A 24,767-nucleotide genomic window follows, 5' to 3' on the forward strand; every position below is an offset into this window, starting at 1 on the left:
GCACACCCAAATTGTCAAACAGGGGTGTTGGTGTTGGTATGCTTAGTGCACCATGATAGCACCATGGTTTATCAACTGTGGCCGTTACGTTCTAAAAGCTGGCTATCTCTCTAGCTGCTTGCTGCTCAATCTCAAAAATACAAGCAATCCTTCGGAGGCGGCTATGCAGTTTGGCGCTATTATTTGATTTAATACATGTCTGAATAAAGAGATTACGAAATAAAACACCAAATAAATCCTATTCTTTATTCCCTATTTAGCAGGAGCCCTAAACTCGGCGATCCATTTCCTGATATGTTCCTTGTGGGTGTTGCGAGTCATCTTCACCGTATCAGGGTCCGCAGGGTTGGCCGGCATGAGGTCCAGATGGTGCGCTCCGTTGAAGATGATGACCGCTTGTACCGTGTCGCTGATGCTGTTCAGGATTCCACCTGAAAAAAAAATCGTCTTAAGAACAGCGTGCGTAGCCGAATGGCACAAACGCTCACGAAACGAAACGCTCGTAGATATCTATCTCTATCGCTCTTGCGTAATAGCGCGACAGAGTTAGGCTACCTTTCGCGGCGTTTCGTTTTCGTTTCGCGTCGTAGAATTGCCGTTCGGCTACGGGGCCAGGACAGGACTTCCCCTTAAACAAGGTCCGGACCTAATAGATGCACCGAAAAATTTAGGGAGCCCTTGTTGCCTAGAGGGGTAGAGGGGTAAATAGTTTGCTTTACTGTGGATACAGATTTTCGTCAATTTGGGGCACCACCCAAAAAACGTATCACACTCTAGAGAGGATTATGGATTATCAGTCTTAATAACTGCGACTGTGCAAGTGTGCAGTGTGTGAACGGTGTTCGTGTATAGTCACAAAAGGATCAGAGTACGGTAGCCAAATGCACAAACGCTCACTATAATATCTTTCGTAGCTATCTATCTCTATCGCTCTTGCGTATTGGCGCGACAGAGCCAGACTGCATTTCTGTCGGCGTCTGGCGTCGACGTTTGCAATTCGGTTACGGCTGGCACCTTTATATCAAATCGTGCAAGAAAAACACAAGGTCACGCAACTCCTGCTTTTAGAAATATTCGGCAACGTTCAGGCATAAGTTAAGTAGATATTGGATTACAAACAGAGTTGTACAACGACGTCTCTTTGCGTGCGCTACCACAGATTAGACTAGAATCGTCTTTTTTACCTCCAGCCCAAGGGTCCATGAGTCCGTTACTAAACACGATGTTGGATGCAGCCTGGATCCTGTCTCCGCCGTACGCAGTTTTTCCGCTCTGCTCCTTAGGATACACCTTGAACTTGTCATAGCATTCCTTGGAATAAGACGTGAAGTTCCACGGGACGGGTTCAAACATGTCGTGAACGCCGGTGGTGCACATTGGCATCACCATTTCTGTGCAGGCCTGGAAGAAATTTTTTTGAAAAAATAATTGGTAAAATTGAAATACGCTTTGACGAAACATAAAATTTGAAATTTTCCCAAGCTTCTCTTGAGCTTAGAAAGGAGACGTGTGAGGGCCAAACCCTGTTGCACCAAAGTGTCTATTACCGTTAAAGCATTCGTTAAATTTTATTGTTTGTGAAGTTCCATACACCTCTGCTGCGTGACGTGACGATGATGTGTCTGTCAAATGTGGTTGATGCAACTGGTCCTAAGTAAAAGTATTTAAGAGGATGATGATGAATTGATGTGTGTTTCACAACATTCGACTGTAGAATGAGCTCCGTGCCGAGATTTTTTCAGTAAAATAGAGTGTATGCGGGATAAGAATCAGGAATTTATATCTGGAGTGTTAGAGGGAAGCCAAAGAAAAGGTGGATGGACTGTGTGAGAGAGGATATGAAACGAATGCAAGTGAATGATGAGATGACGTTCAATAGAGAGGGTTCGAATAAAAACACATGTTGCGCTGACCCCAAAGTAATTTGGGTAAGGGCAAGCGAATGATAATCATCATGGGCCATACGCTTTTTACCAAGGACGTCTATAAAAACAAAGTTCACAACGTACCTGATAGTTCCACCCAGAAGCGTCCAAATTGCCCAAGTCTTCTCCTTTTTTGTAGTCAACACATTTACTCGAACCGTTGTAGTTGGCATACACTTGCAGCATCTTGCCGATACCCTGAAAACACAGACAAATAATTGTCAAATAAGAGTACGGGGTGTATTTTATTTTTGGGTCAGTGAGGGCAGCTTCTTGATTTCGAACTTCGCGAAAACGGTATTGACTTGTTGGCTTGTTTCTTCCACGTCTAATCAGTTACAACCGGACAACCCTGTTTAACTTTTATCTATCAACAATTCAACAGTATCCGATCCGTATCCGAAAACCGATGCAAAGTTGACAGTAGTAAAAAAGAATCGCCTCCATGCTGAGACGGGTGCGCGGCAGCAGCAATAGTCTTCTCAGGGTGTTGGCCGAGCGCCTCGACTGCCCGATTACCAAGTATTGGGTGGAGGTGTCGATTGGGAGAGCTAAATAAAGCTTTTTGAATCGACACATCTGCCTAATAGTTCTTTAGGTACTTGCTGTAGGTCTTATAGTTTTAGTTATTATCTTAGTGTTTAATGTAGAAACTAACTAACATAGCTCTTAAATTTTTATTTTTATTTTTTGTACTAACATCTTATGGATCAATGATGGATCTGAAATAAACGTTTTTTTTTTATAAATAGAACATACGAACATTAAGTTCTTGGATATCTTTCGCGAAGCAAAGATTGAAACATTTCAAAATTTCTTTACTTGTAACAGTTGTAACAAGGCCTATCTCTTCGACGCCTTTTTTCATTTACTGATTCAGACAATGGTCCTATTGGTACACGACCCTGAATGGATTAGCCCGCAAAGGGACCAGGAAACCACACGCAAACGGGTAGTTGACCACAGCCAAAGCCCTGTCCATGAAGTGGACGAAATCTATGACCTGTTGAACTTCACATTGTGAAGATAAATAAAGATTGGAGCATTTTTAAAATAAATTTATTTACCTCTAACAGGGCCTGTCCCTTCAAAGTCTCATTTAGATACTGGCACACAACCCTGACAGGATTAGCCGGCAGTGGCATTAGGAAATCACTCGCAAAGGGATAGTTGACCATAGCCAAAGTCCCGTACATGTTGCCGATGAAATCTATGAGTTGTTGAACCTCGGTCGCGTTGCGGACTGGGTCGCAGAGCTTCCAGTTCTTCTGGAGCCATTCGGAGCTGTTGGCTGTTGTGGAAAAGTTTCTGGAATGAGAAATAATGCGAGTTAGCTCACGAATTATAAGAGTAACATCATAATATCAGCCCTTTATCGCCCACTGCTGAGCATAGGCCTCTCTTCCAGTAACGCCACTTCTCCCTGTCTTGGGCTAGTCTCATCTCATTGTGACCCGCAATTTTCCGGATGTAGTCGACCCAACGAGTCAACGGATGCTAAGCACTTCTTGACATTTTAGTCCACCTGCCATCACCCTGCCTAGCAACATGTCCCGCCTAACTCCAAGAGTAACATAAGAGTATCTATTGGGGTATCGTAAATCTTTCTCACTTGATGGTCTCATCGGAAGATCAACCACTTGAAGTCACCAGTAGATGAGATGAGGCCATTTCGTAGCACTTAATTGGTTTCTGTTTTGTTGTAATGTGTAATTTGCCTTGCCTGTTTTCTCAAATAAATATCTAAGTATGTATTCTATTTAATTGTAACACCTATTTATAAATCTGGGGAGAGAGACAGTCAAAGGGATACTTCGCCAACTTTGCGTAGGAAGTTTCGCCAACTAGTTTTTATTCTTTTAAATGTTTTCACAAGTACATTGTGTCGGTAAATTATGAATTGTCCTTTAGTACAGATGTTTATGTATAATACTTTCAATCACAGTAAAGATCTCCCAAGTATATGTGATCAGATGATTACACCCCTTCGCTACAATTGGCAGCATTTTATGAGATGCAGAAGCGGTTGACGCTTACTAGAATGATCCTGACCATCCTGACCCACACTGAGATTGTCCTTGTTATCCTACTTGTCCTAAATTGTCACTATTTGTACAGAACAAGATGTAGATACAGAATTACAGAGATACGATCGACGTGAATAATCATCTAAATAGTATAATGCTTAATGCATCGAAGGACCACTTAAATAATCGATTGAGATTTGAATCCAGTTTAAAGAAGGGACGGGAATCACTTTTGTCCGACTAAGTAATAAACATGCCATACAAAAACGTCTGTAAGTAGTGTAGGGTATGTGTTAAGTAACGTTTATTTGTTTGACGCAGAACTAATGTGTGCAGTCCTAATTTGAATGTAAGCCTCAATAACATACAGTTCAAACAAAATCTTAATATCATACTTATACTAAAGATACTAACTGTAGTTGTGTCACTATGAGCATAATTGTATACGATGAGTTCAAAAATAAAATAAATTACTGTCACAAAAGCAATCACACATCTGAGGCAAGTGAGAATATATTGTACGAGCATGAAATACAGGATTGGCGGTGATTAGCTTCCCAACAAGACTCGTTAAATTATAATGGATTGGTAATATTGGAAGGGTCAGTTGGAAGTGGAAGACCTAGGCGATTTTTTCTCGACCAAATCGGGGAAATATTTGCAAAAAGGCCAGGCCCCGTAGACGAATGGCATTTCTGCGACGCGAAACGAAAACGAAACGCCGCGAAAGATAGTCTGGATCTGTCGCGCCAATACGCAAGAGCGATAGAGATATATTGCTACGAAAGAGATACTATAGTGAGCGTTTCGTGAGCGTTTGTGCATTCGACTACGCACTCCTGGTCTGTCAGAAGTACTCGAAACCGACGAGCGTGTATGAGAAACGTTATAGAAGGGTGTGAAGGGAAAGTGGTTTGCTAGGATCGTAGTAAATGGAAATCCGTGAACTCTGCCTACCCCTCTGGGAAACAGGCGTGATTGTATGTGTGTATGTATGTATGATGATATTGGTGATGATAGGGGAAAAAATCTCACCACCTTTTATGATATGAAAAGATATATATAGACCTATGTTCAATCATGGTAACAACATAAATGGAACCTTGCGCCCCTAATAGCGGTACCGGTGACCAAGGGGATATTTCATTCGATAATACGATATTTATCGATACAGCAATGAGGATGTGTCTTACCTCATGGAGTGCAGACACAATGACGTTGGTTACCAAGGTGAAGAGGTATAAGATTCGTTAGTAGGTTCCAAACAAATGAAGTCAGGTATGTTGAAAGATGATGTGACGGTCCTTTGGTATATGTTTCTTACCTCAACGTGGCCCAAGAAGCCTTGATATTCTGAACACAAGTTTCCCCAGCGAGGTTGAACGATGACGTCACAATTCGAGGGAAGGCCTCACAAGGCACCATGCCAGGGAACATATGGATGGGTGCTGACGCAGCAATGGAGCCGGTAACCATGTGCGGGTACTTCATACGGATGTAGGCTGACAGCATACCGCCGTATGATCCTGGAATCAATGGAATGAGTCTTAATAGTGGAGTAAAAGTAAGGTACCCTGGACATAATTCAATAACTCGTCCTTTTTGATATTTTATTGGGTATTATTATTAAGCATCAAATAGTAATTATGTACATAGATAAAAAAAAATACGATCGTATTCATATCTTATAAAAATCATGAGATAAAGTACATTATCCCACTTTTCGCTAACAGCAAAATAGTTAACCGAAAACTTTGTTAGATTAACTTTGTGGTGCACTCAGATGCGATCAGTTATTAGCGATATTACACAGAAAATAAATCTGATTGTGTACTTTTTTTTACCGTTTTCATTTAATGTGAATATCTAGGTAGGTAAAAATGGTGACCATGATATATATATCAATTTGCATAGTATTAAGTATATATAGACATTTAGCACCGATCTTAAACATATATTTTTAACGCTTAAATAAACATGAATTTCTCAGTAGGTATAAATTGTAACTGAGATTTTTTTGCTTAAGACCAGGTTTTTGTGTATATACATGATTTTATCAAAATTAATACTGTGAAGGTCGCGCTTAAGAAACTGTAAATGTCAGTAATTTAAAAGGGTGCAAAGTTGTCGTAGAGCGGCTGGCGCGGGGCGGGGGAGTGCGCGGGGCGCGGGCCGGGAGAGCGCGCCGCGCACCGGCCGCGTCACCGCGGCGGATCGGTTAATAGGTTAGGGACGTAAGGTACCGGCCACACCAGAGCGTCGCGTGTCTCGGGGCGCGCAACGGACGTCCGCGCCACGCCACCTGAGTGTAATTCAAAAATCGTCTCCTCAGTACATTTTGTATAGGAAGGACGTAAGACGCGCCCCAGGCGGCGTGGCGGCGGCGTGGCGCGCGCCGCGCCGCCTGGGGGCGCGTCTTACGTCTAAAATAAACACAACGGACGTGGCGTGGCGCGGGCGTGGCGAGGACGAGGCGCGGACGGGGCGCGGACGCAATCTAAATTACACACAAGAGGTGAAAACACGGCTCGATGCGTCATTATACAGGCTGATTTCGTTGCGGAAACGTCTTCCTCGTCCGATGATGAAGATGCGTTTGCCTTGCTGCAAATTCTCAATATGCAGAGGCACAGGAGATATTGGGTTCACCCTATGCGAAAATTATCCGAACATTACAGATATTTCGAAACCATGGAAAAGTTGCATGAATATCCGGATCTTTTTCGTACAGTTTATAAAATGTCAAATAAAAATGCAAATAATAAACCTTTGAATTCAGATTTCTTATCCCTCATGCCTGTTTGCCCCACCCAACCATACCCAGACTGGCCCCGACTCCAAAAATAATTGATTTTGTTTATAATTTGGATGTTTAGATTATTGCAATACGATAAGAAATCTGAATTCAAAGGTTTATTATTTTTTGCGTTTTAGTTTCTCCGTGTTTTGTAACGCGCTTATTTTTGAAGGCGGTTTTATATTAAAGAAAAATTTATTTATTTATTGATTTTAGTGGTTCCTATTGATATTATATACGTACAGTAGTGAAAGAATTATCCTTTAACTCCTAACCATTGAGGAGTTGACCTTCCATCATCAGCTCAGCGACATTAAAATTTTTACCATCAATCGTAAATATTGGTGTACCTATTAAAAATACACTAAAAACATTACATGTGCCTATAACATTTGAAGAGTTCCCTCGATTTCTCCAAGATCCCATCATCAGACCCCGACTTGGTGCCAATAGGACCATCTCGGAGTTATACCCGTTCGATTAAAAAAAATAATTTGAAAATCGGTCCACGATTCTCGGAGATATCGAGTAACATACATACAAAAAAACCGGCCAAGAGCGTGTCGGTCCACGCTCAGTGTAGGGTTCCGTAGTTTTCCGTATTTTTCTCAAAACAATTTTCCTAGAAAGTCTTTATAAAGTTCTACTTTTTTGATCTTTTTTCATATTTTTTTAAACATAAGGTTCAAAATATAGAGGGGGGGGGGGGGGGGGGGGGGGGGGGGACGCACTTTTTTTTCCTTTAGGAGCGATTATTTCCGAAAATATTAATATGATCAAAAAACGATCTTAGTAAAAGTAAACCCTTATTCATTTTTAAATACCTATCCAACAATATATCATACGTTGGGGTTGGAATGAAAAAAAAAAATCAGCCCCCACTTTACATGTAGGGGGGGTACCCTAATAAAACATTTTTTTCCATTTTTTATTTTTGCACTTTGTTGGCGTGATTGATACATTGGTACCAAATTTCAGCTTTCTAGTGCTTACGGTTACTGAGATTATCCGCGGACGGACGGACAGACAGACAGACAGGGGTAAACTATAAGGATTCCTAGTTGACTACGGAACCCTAAAAAACATTCAGTCGAATTGAGAACCTCCTACTTTTTTTGAAGTCGGTTAAAAAAACAACCTTTATTGCCGGCCGGCAAACGGCTAACCGATTGAAACAGAAACATAAATGAAAAGAGAGGGCGAACGGCGACACCTGCGTGTCGGCGATTTCAAAGGTAAGCGCACGTGCACCCGATCTCGCTACCTACGCCCAGGTGCGGGCGCGGCTTTCGACCTTCGCGCCGTGCAATAGAATTTAATGTCGGCTGCTCGTGTGCGGTCTGTTTGTTTTATAGAGTGGCGGCATTTTCAACATCAAAGGGTGAGCCTATTTTGTGCAAAATTCTGTTATATCAATAACTTCTCACGTCACTAGATTATCGACTTTGAATGTCGAGTATATTTATAGTATCATCACTTTATTTCAGTGTACGAATTTCGTATGTGTTAAAAATCATTGTTCTAGCTTCATAAACCAGGGAGGAAATAATGGAGAGCGTTTATATGTCTTGTTTTGCCTTAATTCAATATCATCACATATTTTTGTTGCTGATAAAATAATACATCCTATATATCAAGGCCTTGTAGCTCGGCGAAAGAATCGTGATCGCGGAGTGCGCCGGCACTGATTATAATTATTTTGTCCAGTTATTATAATAACCTATACAAAAAGTACCGATAGAATAGGTATTCTAATCTATATCTGCATAGAACTATTTAAAACAAACCACAAAAGTTCATAGTTGATCGTTATTGGTACAGTCAGCAACTCAGCTGTGAATACAGATAAAGTGCCAAATATATGTATACACACACCTTAATGTACCAAGTACCAACACTTGTACAGGAAATAAAATACTCTATACATATTTTTGGCACTTTGTCTTGCCAGCTGTGTTGTTGACTGTACACGATCTAAAAAGGAGCCGAACGGTTATTATAATTACGCGGTGACTTGCGTAGTCGGCGGCCGCGCGATACATAGTGCTGTCTCTGTTCAGGCCCCGTAGCCGAATGCCATTTCTCCGACGCGAAACGAAAACGAAACGCAGTCTGGCTCTGTCGCGCCAATACGCAAGAGCGATAGAGATAGATATCTACTAGCGTTTCGTTTCGTGAGCGTTTGTGCCATTCGGCTACGCACCCTGTTCTCACTACCACGAATTTGAAGAACAATATTGCTGTCTCTCTCAATCTTTAGGCGTCATTCATATATTACGTCATACTAAATGTGACAATCCATGTTAAAGGATTAAAAAAGCGTGACATTGGGGGGTCCAAATAGTAGTCCATAAACCACGTCTTTGACCAACGTGAGTGATATCTCTGTCACTCTTTACGTCTTTACAAACAGAAATTTAAATAACAATAGTGCTATCTCTGTCACTCTTTACTAACAGAAATTTAAATAACAAAAATGCTATCTCTGTCACTCTTTACTACCAGGAACTTAAATTATTATAGTGCTATCTCTATTCTCTGTCACTCTTTACTATCAGGAACTTAAATTGTTATAGTGCTATCTCTGTCACTCTTTACTACCAGGACCTTAAATTATTATAGTGCTATCTCTGTCACTCTTTACTGTGTGCGGGAAGTGCACATACCACGAGTTTGACTAACATGAGTGCTATCTCTATCACTCTTTACTACCAGGAACTTTAATTATGATAGTGCTATCTCTGTCACTCTTTACTACCAGGAACATAAATTTTATTATTACAGTGCTATCTCTGTCACTCTTTACTACCAGGAACTTAAATGATTATAGTGCTATCTCTGCCACTCTTTACTGTGTGCGGGAAGTGCACATACCACGAGTTTGACTAACATGAGTGCTATGTCTGTCACTCTTTACTACCAAGAACTTAAATGATTATAGTGCTATCTCTGTCACTCTTTACTTCTAGGAACTTAAATATTTTTTTCGGTTTCGGTTTTGGTCTTGGTTTCGGTGTCGGTTTTGGTGTAGGTTTCGGTGTCGGTTTCGGTTTCGATTTCGGTTTTCGTTTCCATTCCCGTTTCGGTTTCCGTTTTCGTTTTCAGTTTTGTTTTTGTTTAAACTAACAGAACTAAAACTAAAACCAAAACCAAAACCAAACCAGAAACGGGAAACCAGATATCGGATACCGTATATCGGATACTGGTTACCGGTTACTGTCTACCGTTTACCGGATACCGGTTACCGTCTACCGGTTACCGGTCACCGTTTACCGGATACCGGTTAACGGTCATTGGTTACTGGTTACCGGTTACCGGTCACCGAATACCGGAGACCTGTCACCGGTTACCGGTTAACGGTTACCGGATACCGGTTATCGGATACCGGTTACCGGTTACCGGATACCGGATACCGGTTACCGGTTACCGGATACCGGATACCGGTTACCGGATACCGGTTACCGGATACCGGATACCGGATACCGGATACAGGATACCGGTTACCGGTTACCGGGTACCAGATACCAGAAACCAGGTTTTGATTTCTGGTTTCTCATGTTACAACGTGTATAGATTAGTCGATACCAAGTCGGACACTTCCGATTAGGCGATTTCGGCTCGCATTGTTACGCAGCATTCGAGTGTTGAGTTTCTCACACATGAGGCCCCCTAATAAAATTTGTACCACTCATATTATTGATTTGACTCTCGCAACACAAACACCTCATGCCCACACAAATACACACAAAATAAAATCATTCACAAACTTCAAATCATTCAAAAACTCAACAGTCACACGCGCTCCTCGCGGTCCTCTAAGAACTCCCTTGCGAGAGTCGACACTTCAAAATGAAGCGACATCGCATCGGCTCATCGTCCACAAATCCGAAAAGATCCACCGATAAATTTGTACCGGAAAGACCTCACCGCGACAATGTCACATTACCCAAATTACTTCAAAAATCCTCTGAAAGTGAAACAGTTCATTAGGTTTACCGTAAGAGTGAGTGAGACAGACACGCACTGTGCTTCAAATTTGCCTCGCCAAAATACGTTACACACGACTCGAAAGAATACAGTCTTAAGCGCCGCCGCAAGCTTTCATACATATTACGTTGTTGTGATCCAAGCATCTCGTCAAGCTCGATAGGTACTATTATTGAGCTAACGACTTGACCAGTTTAACGTGACCTATCGGACTAATTGATTTGTATGACTTTTGTCACTTGTAATAAGGGAGCTCTCTTATACTGGACGGTGAAATATTTGTTATCGAAGCGTTTTGAAAACGCGGCGCCCTTGATATCGCCGAGCGAAACACGTGTCGACGACTCGCCGCCCGTTCCCGCTACTACTATACTAGCTATACCTACTCTGTGCACGACCTTATTCTGCAGGTAATAACGTTCATATTAAAGCGCAAGTAAGAAAAATATCAATTAAGTAATGAATCTTACATATTTGTTGTTTAATTGATTTCGTATAGTACTAAGAATATATTAACGGCAAAATTTACCATCTTTCAATTTAGTTAAGTATTTTTCCTTTCCTAAAATTATCAATATTTAAGATTTTGAACAAGCGCCAAAAGTATTGGTATAAGTTTTAATAATTTATCAACACACGTAATATTATATTCATAATAAATTGCAGGATTACGGTTAACAATATTTTCTAGTGAAATACGCCTGAAAATGTGTAACTTACTAAACCTTCTTTATAAATGATAGTTCTGTATGAATTATTTATAAAAATTAGATGTTTTTATATGAAATGCAGGTGTCACAACATAATACAAGCACTTTTTCCGGATTACATTTAATACTTTAGTTATAAAATCAAAAATTATTCAAAGTTCGTTTTTATTTTTTTTTAAATTGAATCAGAACCCTAATTTGATTAATAATTTGTATTTTAACTATCACTAATGATACTTTATACGACAGAAAAAGAAAATTACGGTTATCGAATTATGTCCAGGTCAAGCTATTTTTCCTGGTCTATAAAGTATTTGTAGAAAAAGATTAAATGGTAAATAAATAAATCGAGGGACACCTTACACAGATCAACCTATTTAGCCGCAAACCCCCAAACTAAGCAAAGCTAGGCGACGATTTAGATACTTGTATAAATAAATACGTACTTATATAAGTACAAGTACTCTTCACTTTCCGAACAGACTAATCAGACTATGCATATGCATAGTCTGATTAGTCTGTTCGGAAAGTGAAGAGTCGTGGAATGTATTGGACCCCATACATTTCACGACATCACGACTCTTTTCTTTCCGAACTCTATTAGAAGAAGACATCCAAGACTCAAACAAATATCTGTGCTCGTCTTCACACAAATAAATGCCCCGTGATTCGAACCCGGGACCATCGGATTAGCAGGCAGGGTTAGGCCAGACCAGTCGTCAATTTTTTTCTTTAGTTTAGTGTTTTCCTAAAGATTTCGACCGACTTGGGGTGTATCTAAACCTTCTTTGGTAATACATATGTACTTAGTCATATCTGTTTCCCGGAGGGGTAAGCAGAGATCACGGATTTCCACTTGCTACGATCCTAGATCCTGACATACTTCTTATTTCGCCTCTTTCACTTTCATCACATCCTGACTCTGGGGTCGGTTTAGTTATACATCTTATTCCAGTTGGCACCGACGCGATACGCTATATCACTCGACCGTGCTTGCCCGGCTTGCTTCGACACATCCAGTTACGGGCGGGTTATCAGTTATCAGTGAAACCCGGAGATATTTGCTGACCTCTGATCTATATTGTGAGGGTTCACTAGCCTGCTCTGAACTAAACTGTTTTTATATGGCAAAAAAATTTGTGAGACTTTGAATGGCTAATTTATAACCCAGTAAAATGCCTGTTGAGGTAAATTATAAAAAAATTGGTCATTTAGTAGCAAATGCATGAAATATAGACCGTCAACCAAATCTTGTCACTAGAAAAAGGCGGCAAATTTGAAAATTCGCGGGCTAGCAACACTAGTTTTGAAAAACGGTGGAAGTTCGCGTGTCATTTGTATCTTATCTGTGGAAATCTCCGACCTACCAAAAAGAGAAATAACTAGCATAATATATATCCGTCCCTTTTTAATACATTATCTAATTCGTAAGGAAGGAGCGAGCCCCTTGAAAAAAAAAATCTGTTGCTGTTCGACGTGCATTGCTGGTTTTTGTTCGTTTCATAGGGATACCATACTTTAGTTTGATGTACATTGCTACTGCCAAAATTTGGTTGACAGGCTTATATCTTAAAAGGTACATGTTATTACTTGTTTAATATGCCTAATTACTTACCTACTCAAGTACCTACACAGATTTGTCACTGCATAATAACGATTTTTTTGACAATTTTTCAATGAACTTTATACATATTATTAAATAAAGGTGACAGGTTGGGAACAAGAGCTACCAAGAGCAACTGAGTGGGTAGTAAAATTCAAAAGGAAAACAACCAAAAAATCGAAAATGGAGGATAGAACTACAAAGTTTTCTGAACAAATTGATATTACTTGATCGATATTATATTGAATGCTGAACAATGCAATAAATAATTATGAGTACCTATCGAGTTTATTATCAACCAAGTCCGTTTGTTGAGTTATCGCGAGTAAATACCACATACCAGGAAAAACCTGCAAGTAGGTATTGGTGATGCAAATACGTAAATCATTGTATTGTAGTATATCCCTAATTAACACTTTAACAGTAACTTAACGTTACTGTCTGCAACATATATGTGACACACGTATGTGAATAAAATAGCATGTAAGCAATAATTTACTATATAAAGTATGTTTAGTTTTACTTGCTCTCTCTTCTGTATTGATTATTGACAATACAACACACATCATCCATAATGACCAGTTTTACTTAACCTCCATTCAACCCTCCAACTTCATCATATCTCATGGCGACCCATACCAGTAGAACCAAGGAAACGGATTTCACCACGGAGCGCAATAATGAAGACAGAAAACCAATTCAAGATTGAAGATTCAAGATTACCCTAACGAAGATATCACCATTATGAAGATCGGCACTGAAGATACAAGATTACTTTTATGAAGATCAGCATTGAAGAAATCATTTTTAAGAAGAAAGAAGCCTCTCAGCAAACTAAAGAAGAAAAGAAAAAAGAAAATATGTACTGTATATAAATAAGCCTACGAAGAAAGAAGAGCGTTGTCCAGGGTTTCCCGGCTCGCGAATCAAGAGGTGTCCAGGGTTATCCCGGCCCATCATCAAGAGGTGTCCAGGGTTATCCCGGCCCAGCTCGAGGGAGTCCAGGGTTAGCCCGGCCCGCGTCATCTTCTGTAGCAGAGCATCGGTCACGTGCACATGGAAGACTCACGTTGCCAACCAGCGTCACGCGACAGCCCGACCGCCCGCCCGTGCCAGCGCGGAATGCAGCGTCAACAATTCAACATGACCTACTAAGCGAAGTACATTGCCGCTATCTATGTAAGTTAGTTATATTATTTTGTCATGTTATTTAGCAATTTATAGGGATCCTTTTTGCAGCATTTTTTTTTTTTTAATTAATTGAGGTGACAAATTTATTATGTTATTAGAATTACAGTCTTTACGCGATAAACTAAATAAGTTAAAAGAGGATATTTCGAAGTTAGGTCCAGAGAGGCGACGGAAAGAAATAGGTAGAAGGAAATTAGAGGAATCAAATGAATTATATAACCATTTTGCGGATATTGTGTCTCAGTTAAAGAAAAAGCAGGATGAATTTAGTTCTTCAGAAATAGAATTAGGTAATAGACTTATAGGCGAAGTCAAAGAAACTTACGAGAGGATTAAGTTATGGTTACAATTCTTTGATACGGATTCCCAAACAGACGGAAAAATGGCTAAACCTAGTTTTGACGTTAAAACGGCCATCGCCTTGTTGCCCGTCATGGCGTCATGACAGGACAAGAGGATGCAACTAAACAGTTAATAGATGGTATTCTCATGTACAGTACGATTATTAATACCGAATCTCAGCGGACATTGATAGAATTTGTTTTAAAAACAAGACTTTCGTCTAGCGCTAAGCTCAGGTTAAAGACGTCATACGTTAGCGTAGAGTCTCTCGTTTCGGATATGCGTACATTTTTGCTTCCTAAAAAATCGTCCGAATCAATTCAGGCTCAGCTTTACAGAGCTAGACAAGGTAGGAGAACAATAGAAGCTTTCGGAGCTGAAATTGAGGATCTTTTTGTCAATTTGACTATTTCTCAGGCCGACGGTAACGACAGTAGGTACGACGTACTGCGGCCACTGAACGAAAAGTCAGCTATTAAGCGCTTTGCTGATGGTCTTTCAGACCCAAAATTAAGCACAATAATATCTTCTAGGCAATTTACATCTTTGCCCGAAGCTATTAGGACAGCCATTGATGAGTACAGTTCATCACCACGGGACGATCAGATCCTACATTACGGACGCGGACGTTCTCGTAATCATTATCATAACAACGGGAACCGAAATAATTATTCTAATCGTTACGATAGGAGTAAAAGTTATAATACAGACAGAAATACATTTAGAACACGGTATTATTCTAATAATAGCCGTAATGCAAGTATTTCGCAACACTTCCCGACAAATAGAGCTACGCGGCCACAGCCTTTTGCTGACCGCGCATCCAGCGTTCGCCGACCTGCGCGCGCGACCCCGCCGCGGCCCGCGCCCGCGCACTCACGTGCTCAACACATACGATCGGCAAAGGAGGACGTAAAGCCAAATAAGCAGTTTTTTCGTGACTAACATGAATAGTGCTATATTTAACTATAACAAAAATAATTATAGTACGGTAAATTGTATTGTAGGTTATGGACATAAATTAAAACTTTTGGCCGACAGTGGAGCAGGCCTATGTGCTATTAGGTATGAATATTTGCAAGACAAACCCGATCTCCTTAAACGAGTGCAAGGAGATAGCATTACTATTACGGGAGTTTGTGGAGATTTAATTTCAGACGGATACATTTATTTAGATTTAGACTTTAACGGTTTTATTTGCAAAGGAAAGTTTCATGTTTTTAAGAATTTGCAATGCTCAGCTGAAGCTATTTTAGGTGAAAAATTTTTCTTACGCTACAATGCAGACATAAGTTATAAACATAATGCATTATTTTTAGAGGACAAAGGTCAAACTATCTCAATACCTATGAACGTGTATTCTAAAAGTAGTTTTATTCAAAACATACCACCTCGCTGCGAAATTATGACTCACATCGCGTCACAGCTGACCGATGATTGTGTAGTACTATCGGAAGAAATGCAAGAAGGCGTTTTTGTAGCAGGTGTCATTTCAAGACCAGAGAAAGGTAAAATACCAGTACGAATATTAAATACGACAGATAAGCCAGTCAGTTTAGATTTATCAAGTTTGAATGTACACAGATTATGTCATTTTGATATTTGCAATTTTGATTCAAGGAAAATTAGTGTTGATAGAGTAAAAACATTATTAGATCTTTTAAATTTAGAGACTTATTTAAATAAAGAGGAACAATTAAGCATAGAACAAATTTGCGCAAAATACGCAGATGTTTTTCATCTGCCCGGCGACAAGCTAACTACAACTAACTTGCTACAGCACAAAATTAAGTTAAAAGAAAATTCAAGTCCGGTATACGTAAAGCCATACAGAATACCACATGCCTTACGTAATGAACTTCAAACTCAGATTAAAAATATGCTAGATAATGATATAATAGAGGAGACCACTTCAGAATGGTCCAGCCCAGTTTTGCTAGTTCCAGAAAAATGTGATAAGTTAGGAGAAAAGAAGTGGAGGTTAGTTGTTGATTATAGGCAGCTAAACAATAAGATACAGGATGATAAGTTCCCACTACCCAATATAACAGAAATTTTAGATTCCCTTGCAGGTAGTATATATTTTTCAAAACTTGATCTTTCTCAAGGTTATTACCAACTAGCTTTAGACAAAGAATCCAGAAAGTATACAGCGTTTACGACCGATAAGATGTATCAAATGAAGCGATGTCCCATGGGACTGCGAACAAGCCCTAGTGTTTTCTCTAGACTTATGACTATAGCCATGTCCGGATTAAATTAAAAACAATGTTTCATATATTTAGACGATTGCATTGTCATAGGAAACTCCATGACGTCACACAACCATAACCTTATTCGAGTGTTAGAACGATTGAGAAGCACAAATCTTAAGTTAAATCCATTAAAATGTGAATTTTTGCGAAAAGACATAATGTATTTAGGCCATAAAATTACTTCAAATGGAGTAGAACCCGATCCAGCAAAAGTAGAAGCATTAAATAAATATCCAAGACCAACAAATACAGATGAGGTTAAAAGATTCGTAGCATTTGCCAATTATTACAGACGGTTTATTCAAAATTTCGCGAACATCGCTTATCCATTAAATCAACTTTCTAAGAAAAATGCAGTTTTCAATTGGACCCCAGAGTGTGATACAGCCTTTATAAAATTGAAAGAAATACTTACAGGTCCACAAGTTCTAGATTATCCTGATTTTTCTGAAAATAATGTGTTTACCTTACATACAGATGCTTCAAAGATAGGCTTAGGAGCAGTTTTGTCTAATTCCAATGGAAAAGTAGTCGCATATGCAAGTCGAAACCTTAAGCCAGCTGAAACTCGATACCCAATAATAGATTTGGAATTGCTAGCTATAGTTTGGGCGACAAGACATTTTAGACCATATCTCTATGGGAAAAAGTTTAAAATTGTCACAGACCATAAACCTTTAATTTATCTTTTCGGAATGACTGATCCTTCGAGCAGATTAACCAAATATAGATTATATTTGGAGGAATTTAATTTTGACATTGAATACATTCCGGGACGAAACAATGCAGCTGCAGACGCATTGAGTCGTTTACCGATGAATAGTGATGATTTAAAAAATATTAGGACAAACGTTGTATCAGTCATAACGAGAGCTCAATCACGGAAGTTACGCGCGCAGCAAGAACAACAACAAACGTGTGATCAAGGTAGCTTAGTGACAGATGATCCCGCACACGATAGGCTTGATCAACCTAGAGTGGTGGAAATCATCAAAGCACCAAAAAATTATATTGAATTAATACTAAACTCTAACTACAAGACATGTCGAAATGGAATAATGAGTAGTAAAGGAAATTTTTGGTACGTACCAAGCAAATCGTGCATGTATCTAACATCCCGATCGTTATCTACCGTAGGCGTGTTAGCGAGGGAATTAGAACAATTTTGCAAGGAGCAAAACATAAGTGAAGTTATAATTATAAAGAATAATCGAAATGCACATAAAGTAAATGAATTTTTAGCTAGCTATAAATGTGATATTCCTAGGATCTTAGTAACAAGAGGTGTTACAAAAGTATACGATAAAGACGAAATACGAGTTATTTTAAACGATTTCCATCTATTACCCACCAGTGGACACGCGGGGGTTAATAGAATGCTTAATAATATAAAGCAACACTACTTCTGGCCAAGAATGAGCCACGATGTATACGAGTACGTTAAGAAATGTGCACATTGTCAATACAACAAGCACACTAATAAGTACATTAAGGAACCAATGGTGATCACTTCGACACCAAGCTCATCTTTCGAAAGAATTTCTTTAGATATACTTGGACCTTTAGAAATAGATAATTATAACTATAAGTACGTATTAACAATTCAGTGTGAACTGACTAAGTTCGTAGAAGCATACCCGTTAGAAAGAAAAGACACTGAATCTGTAAGTAAAGCTTTTGTAAATAATTTCGTTTTAAGATATGGCATTCCAAGCGACATTATAACGGATCAAGGTACCGAATTTATGTCTAGTGTATTTAGCGATATTTGTAAATTATTAGGTGTTAATAAGCTACACTCAACTGCTTATCACCACGAAACCATAGGAGCGCTTGAAAACACACACAAAAATCTAGGTGCGTATCTTAGGATTCAATGTAGTAACAACCGCACCGATTGGAGCACTTGGTTAAGTTATTGGTGTTTCTCATATAACACCACCGTGCATACCGAGACACAATATACGCCATTCGAATTAGTTTTCGGCAAACACTGCCGTTTGCCCAATAATTTAATTTCTTCTGTCGACCCTCTCTATAATTATGATAGTTATCCTAAAGAATTTAAGTATAGGTTACAAAGAGCTCAATCAGAAGCTAGAAATAATTTAATGTCTAGTAAATTTAGTAGAAAATTAATGTATGATAAGAAAATGAATTCTGTTCAATATAAACCAGGAGACTTAGTACTTTTGAAAAATCAAGTAGGCAATAAATTAGATTCTATTTATAATGGACCTTATGAGGTTATAGAAGATATGTCACCTAATGTTAAGATTTCAAAAAATGATCAGATATATATAACTCATAAGAATAACACTAAGATGTATTTGAAATAAAAATAAGTTTATGTTATTTTAAAATAAGTAAGTAAAAAAAAAAAATGTAAATTCATACACGTATGTCACATTTTTTTTTCTTCCTTTGTGGGGGTGAAGAGTAACTTTACGGGGAGATGTAGTATATCCCTAATTAACACTTTAACAGTAACTTAACGTTACTGTCTGCAACATACATGTGACACACGTATGTGAATAAAATAGCATGTAAGCAATAATTTACTATATAAAGTATGTTTAGTTTTACTTGTCTCTCTTCTGTATTGATTATTGACAATACAACACACATCATTCACAATGACCAGTTTTACTTAACCTCCATTCAACCCTCCAACTTCATCATATCTCATCTCTGTTTGGCTGAGCATTACTCCAAGCAACTACTAGGGCCCTTGGTGTCCCTTGCGTGCACAACAACAAATGTGATAATTCGCATTATGACAACCTGGCATTTCTACAAGCGTTCTAAACGCTTTGATTTTGGTGGCATCAATTAAAGTTAAGGCTGCTTTCAAAAAAAACGTCAAAAGAATGTAAAATTGATAGTTTTAGTCGGTAAAATACTACACTTTCCGTTATCCAATAGATTTATTTAATTCAAGTTCCAGTTAGAGCATCTTATTATCTTGATTTTTATAAGACTGGATTTTTGAAAACTAACTCACTAAATTAATTATGAATTTTTCTCTAATGCACGTTTAGAAAAACGCACGTATAGAGCTGAATCAGTCGATCTTATTTGTAAAATTTGGACAATTTTGAATATTAAAATGGGTAAATTTATAATTCGTATATCCTGTACCACAATCCTTTCAGACTAGATTTTATTTTAAGTTTTTGAAAAAGAGTAAACTAGCCTAAGGCGAATTCAATTTTTTTCAGAAATTACCTAAAATTAAGTGACAATTTCTTTAAAAATCTACATCACATCGAAGTAAGTTTTATACTAAATTAATCTGCAACGTTTACTTAAATTGCTGTTATGCCTTAGTGATTATAAATTGCTATTATTGATTTTTGCCAATTTTTTGAAAACGAGCCTTCACCGGTACAATTATTCCACTTTTCTCATATCTTGGACATTTTCTCATATCAATACTGTCAGACATAAAAATCGCTGTTTTAACGTTTTTAGGAGTATTAGAAAAATCACATTTCGTAAAAGAGGGGAATCTCGTGGAATGCGCTACTGAGATTTTTTTTGAAGAAATGACTTTCTTCCTTGATAATCTTACCTCCAAAAGCGATGACTGGGTATTTGGGCACCACCTGATGATCCTGGAGATAGTCGAGAAGGTCAGCATAGTCAGCCAATGCTTGGGCAGACGTCAGGTAGCCTATGTGCTCGTTGTCCAGAGATTTGTCGCCAAATGGCTTCGAGTCCCCGTAGTATCTGTAACAATGTTCTTATTAATAATGCTTAGTCGACTGTTTCTTTTTCCACTCCTTGGGATAGTATGGTATCCGCGGACGGTCTGCAGCATATTTTGGATACTATGCTATCGTCGGACGGTCAAGTGGATAAGGCAACTTTAACGGGTAAGACGCTTCATATTACAGGTAAGATTTACATTAAGGGCTGATTTAAATTTAGTAACATCAATAGTGCATCTAGCACCCATTGTCGTGGACTCAAGTTCTACAGATTTTTATTCACTTAGCACAATTTAGTATCCGGAAATGAGGTCAACTGTCCTGGCACGTCAGTTAGTCTGGCTCTGTCGCGCCAATACGCACGAGCGATAGAGATAGATATCTACGAGCGTTTCGTTTCGTGAGCGTTTCGTGAGCATTTGTGCCATTCGGCTACGCACCCTGTCATCCTATTGCAATGCAGAAATATTGTCATGATGGCTAAGCAAGCACTTAGAAAGCGCCCGTCACTTGGAGTTTATCATGACACCATGCAAGTTCGATCTACTTGTGACCTTGTGAGTAGATACTATTTTATGTTCCGCCACACTTTTTTTTATAAATATACCATGTTTATACCCTCCTGTGTGCGTATCATGTTTATACCCTACGTACGATTGACATGTTTAGCTAGGCTGTTAATGTTAATTTAAGGAATAAATAAATAAAGAATAAAGAAATGATACAACTTACCTATGTTCAGCAAACACAAGTTTAGCCTTGAACTCTTCCGCGATATCCCACATGAATCCTGTGTGCTTCGCAAACACCTCGATTTGACCCTGGACCAATCAAATAATCATTAGGTAACTAGGTGTTTTAGGTAGGTACACTAGGAACTACTTATGTAAAATAGCTCATGCCCGAGGCTTTGCTCGCGTTCAATTCGAAAATTGCGAAATGCTCAATACAAACTTCCACTTCCCTGTTTTAGGGAAATGGGGGGTTAGAAAGAGACAAAAAGAAGCCCATGTCAATTTCCATTCCTTCAACTATCTCCACGTAAAAGACGGACAAACAAACAGACACATACACTTTCCCATTTATAATATTAGTATGGATACTTACGTTCCTATACGTATACTTAATATTGTTAACTTCGGTTAACGCGATAGTTACTAATGAATATACTCGTAGGTACAGACTTTTAAGTACCTAATCCAAATAAAATACAGTATACGAGCATAATTTGTAATCTACACCGAAGTTTTAACCTTCTTTTAGTGCTATGTTATTGCTGGTGCGCGGTGACTGCATCTTGCTTAAAACTGCCGAACAGTTAAAATCGGTTTCCCAATTGCAACAAACAACATAATAGTCTGTCTAAAACCTTAAAACACTAGGTACAACAACAAAAAACTGACCTCATTCCCCGTATAAAAGAAGATCGGCCCGCCATCCCTGTCCCAATGTTCCTCGTTCACCAAATACTTGATCTTAAACACCTCAGTCCTCTGATACCCGAAATGGTCCAACGGTACAGTAAACCAATTAGTCGTATACTTATATTCAGATTTAACTATAGTTAGGGTGAAAAGTAAAGGTATAGTTATTCGCCACATGGTGGCACGTCGGTTTAGCGCGGTTGTGCAAACGGTTCTGACCGTAGCTCTTGTCTGCTTGTTTTTGTACAGTGGGTCGCGCAAGTGTCGGTGACATAATATTGAATAGTATTTAAGTTAATACTAGAATGTGTCATTAAAACTCTTCTGTATTATCCTTTGCATTATATACTTTAAGTATATTAGATTTTCATGTCATGTCATTTGACATTTGCCAGTCGCTTTTCGGTGAAGGAAAACATCGTGAGGAAACCGGACTAATTCCAATAAGGTCTAGTTTACCCTTCGGATTGGAAGGTCGGATGGCAGTCGCTTTCGTAAAAACTAGTGCCTACGATAAATTTTGGGATTAGTTGTCAAAGCGGACCCCAGGCTCCCATGAGCCGTGGCAAATGCCGGGATAATGCAAGGAGGATGATGAGTTGTCAAAGCGGACCCCAGGCTCCTATGAGCCGTGGCAAATGCCGGGATAACGCAAGGAGGATGGGTTTCGAACATCACATTATGTTCGTGGTCACGGGTGTCTTGGCGAGGAATTGCATCAACATCTTCTAGCCGAAGCCTAGCCTTCTAGTTCTAGAATTATGAGTGCAAATCGTGTTAAATCAATATATTTCAGATTTTGTAACAATTAAATATCCTACTGAAACAAATTCAAGCTTCAATCGATAGATTAAAAGCGATTATCATTAAAAAGAGATTTCAGATTACCAGGCTTACTTACGTTTGTCTTAAATTGTTAATTTACGGATTTAGAAACTTCTCGTGGTTACAATTTTTCAAGCTGACTTTGGTTATGAGATATTTCATTGCTTCAAAATGTAAAAATACCTAGTTAAACTTAATAGAACCATAAAATGTTAAAGTTTCCACAAAATGACAGTTTAACTGATTAACGATTGCAGGACTAGCTTATCTTAAAATCAACCTACAAAACCTTACAAAATATAACCTTACCTTAGGTTTTCCCAATAGGGACAATTTTTAACTTTGAAATTAAGAAAAAACTTCTCAACTACCAACTATAACCAAGATTACGTATGAGTTCAGGTTCAGGGTCACTTACAGTTTACATGTTAATTTAACACTTCTGCGCTTGACTGTCCCCCGTCATCGCTTATCGGCTCACTTGACCCCTCCACAGCAGGATGTACGCGATTGTACTGCATTACTTTTGCGTATATATCTGCGTCTCCTTCCTTCCAATATTGTTCCCATTTATCTGTCTCTGTCTATGACAGCTATTAATTTGGTAATTAGGATGAAACTACCCGATTGTTTACTAGATTCTTAGTAACTAGAGCATTTGTAACATCAACCTTATTGTATCACTTGTATGTTCTATATTGTACAATTTTGTAGAAAACGCAACAGATGCGATTGAACACTACAAGTACCTACATAGTTTGTTTGTGTTAGGCACTAATACCTACACTTAGAGTCGATACATAATATAATTAAAATAATACATAATTATATTATTAATAGCCTACATGGTGTCCCACTGCTGGGCAAAGGCCTCCCCCATGGATCTCCATCCGTCACGGTCCTGAGCAATCTCCGGCCAGTCGCTAAGATATGCGTCCAGGTCATCCCGCCATCTCCGCCTAGGTCTGCCAGATCCTCGCCCGTCTTGCGGCACCCAGACCGTGGCAATTTTTGCCCACCTCTGCGGATGCATGCGACAGACATGCCCGGCCCAGTCCCATTTCAGCTTGGCGGTCTTAACTCCAACATCAGTAATGCCTGTTTTAGAGCGCAGCGTAGAGTTACGGATTCTGTCAATCCGTTTTACTCCTAGCATACTGCGCTCCATGGCTCTTTGGCAAACCTTCAATTTGGTCTTTTGCGCCTCGGTAAGTGACCACGTTTGAGCACCATAGGTTAGGACAGGCAGGATGCACATGTCGACGAGTCTCCGTTTTAAGGTCGCCCTTCATCAGTTCCTTCATAGACCAATAGCTCCTCCACGCGTTTTGGATCCGTCTTTCGACTTCTTTGTCCTGTCTATGGCTGAAGGAAACTAATTGGCCTAGGTACAGGTACTCGTCGACATATTTTATTGCCTGCCCATCTACCTCGACCCTATTATGTTTTGTGCTGTTGGTCATTATTTGCGTCTTGGTCCTGTTCATAATTATAATCTCAAATTATATCTACTTTCATGATTTGCTTTTGCTTGGTGATTTCTGTAATTATAAACTGCTAACGCCGTGTCTTGCGTGGGCGACGGTCGCGCGACCGTCGCGCGACCGTCGCCGTCGCGTCTCATACATCCATATCGATAAGATTTGATTTCGTATGCGTGGCATCGCCGTCGCGCGACCATCGCGCGACCGTCGCCCACGCAAGCCACGGCGTAATTATTTTAAAACTAAAATGAAATAAGATAAACATTATAAAACTTGATTTATTATCATGACAAATTCCTAACAATATTTCATATTATTTATATCTAAAACGAAAAATTAAGTTACCAATATATGATATTTACTCATACAACGTGCATAGTATTTATATGTTTATATAATAGTCAAGTTACTAGTACATCGTAGTTAGATATATTAATTTATGATATAATTTACCTACAAGCAGCTAATTTAATATTATAGTTAG

General features: G+C 39.0%; 1 protein-coding gene across 1 annotated transcript; it reads right to left on the reverse strand.

Annotated features, from left to right (window-relative positions):
* Positions 1 to 232: 232 nt before the first annotated feature.
* On the reverse strand, positions 233 to 22,194 carry LOC125225548 (lysosomal Pro-X carboxypeptidase). Its single transcript, XM_048129305.1, has 8 exons — positions 21,954 to 22,194; positions 21,283 to 21,371; positions 20,412 to 20,569; positions 5,277 to 5,478; positions 2,993 to 3,233; positions 2,010 to 2,123; positions 1,185 to 1,401; positions 233 to 431 (listed from the first exon to the last, which is right to left on the reverse strand). The coding sequence occupies exons 1-8, from the start codon at positions 22,149 to 22,151 to the stop codon at positions 253 to 255; spliced, it is 1,398 nt and encodes a 465-aa protein (XP_047985262.1). The 5' UTR covers positions 22,152 to 22,194; the 3' UTR covers positions 233 to 252.
* Positions 22,195 to 24,767: the final 2,573 nt, after the last annotated feature.

The sequence above is a fragment of the Leguminivora glycinivorella genome, chromosome 4 (assembly GCF_023078275.1).
Source record: "Leguminivora glycinivorella isolate SPB_JAAS2020 chromosome 4, LegGlyc_1.1, whole genome shotgun sequence".
Taxonomy (NCBI): Eukaryota; Metazoa; Arthropoda; class Insecta; order Lepidoptera; family Tortricidae; genus Leguminivora; species Leguminivora glycinivorella.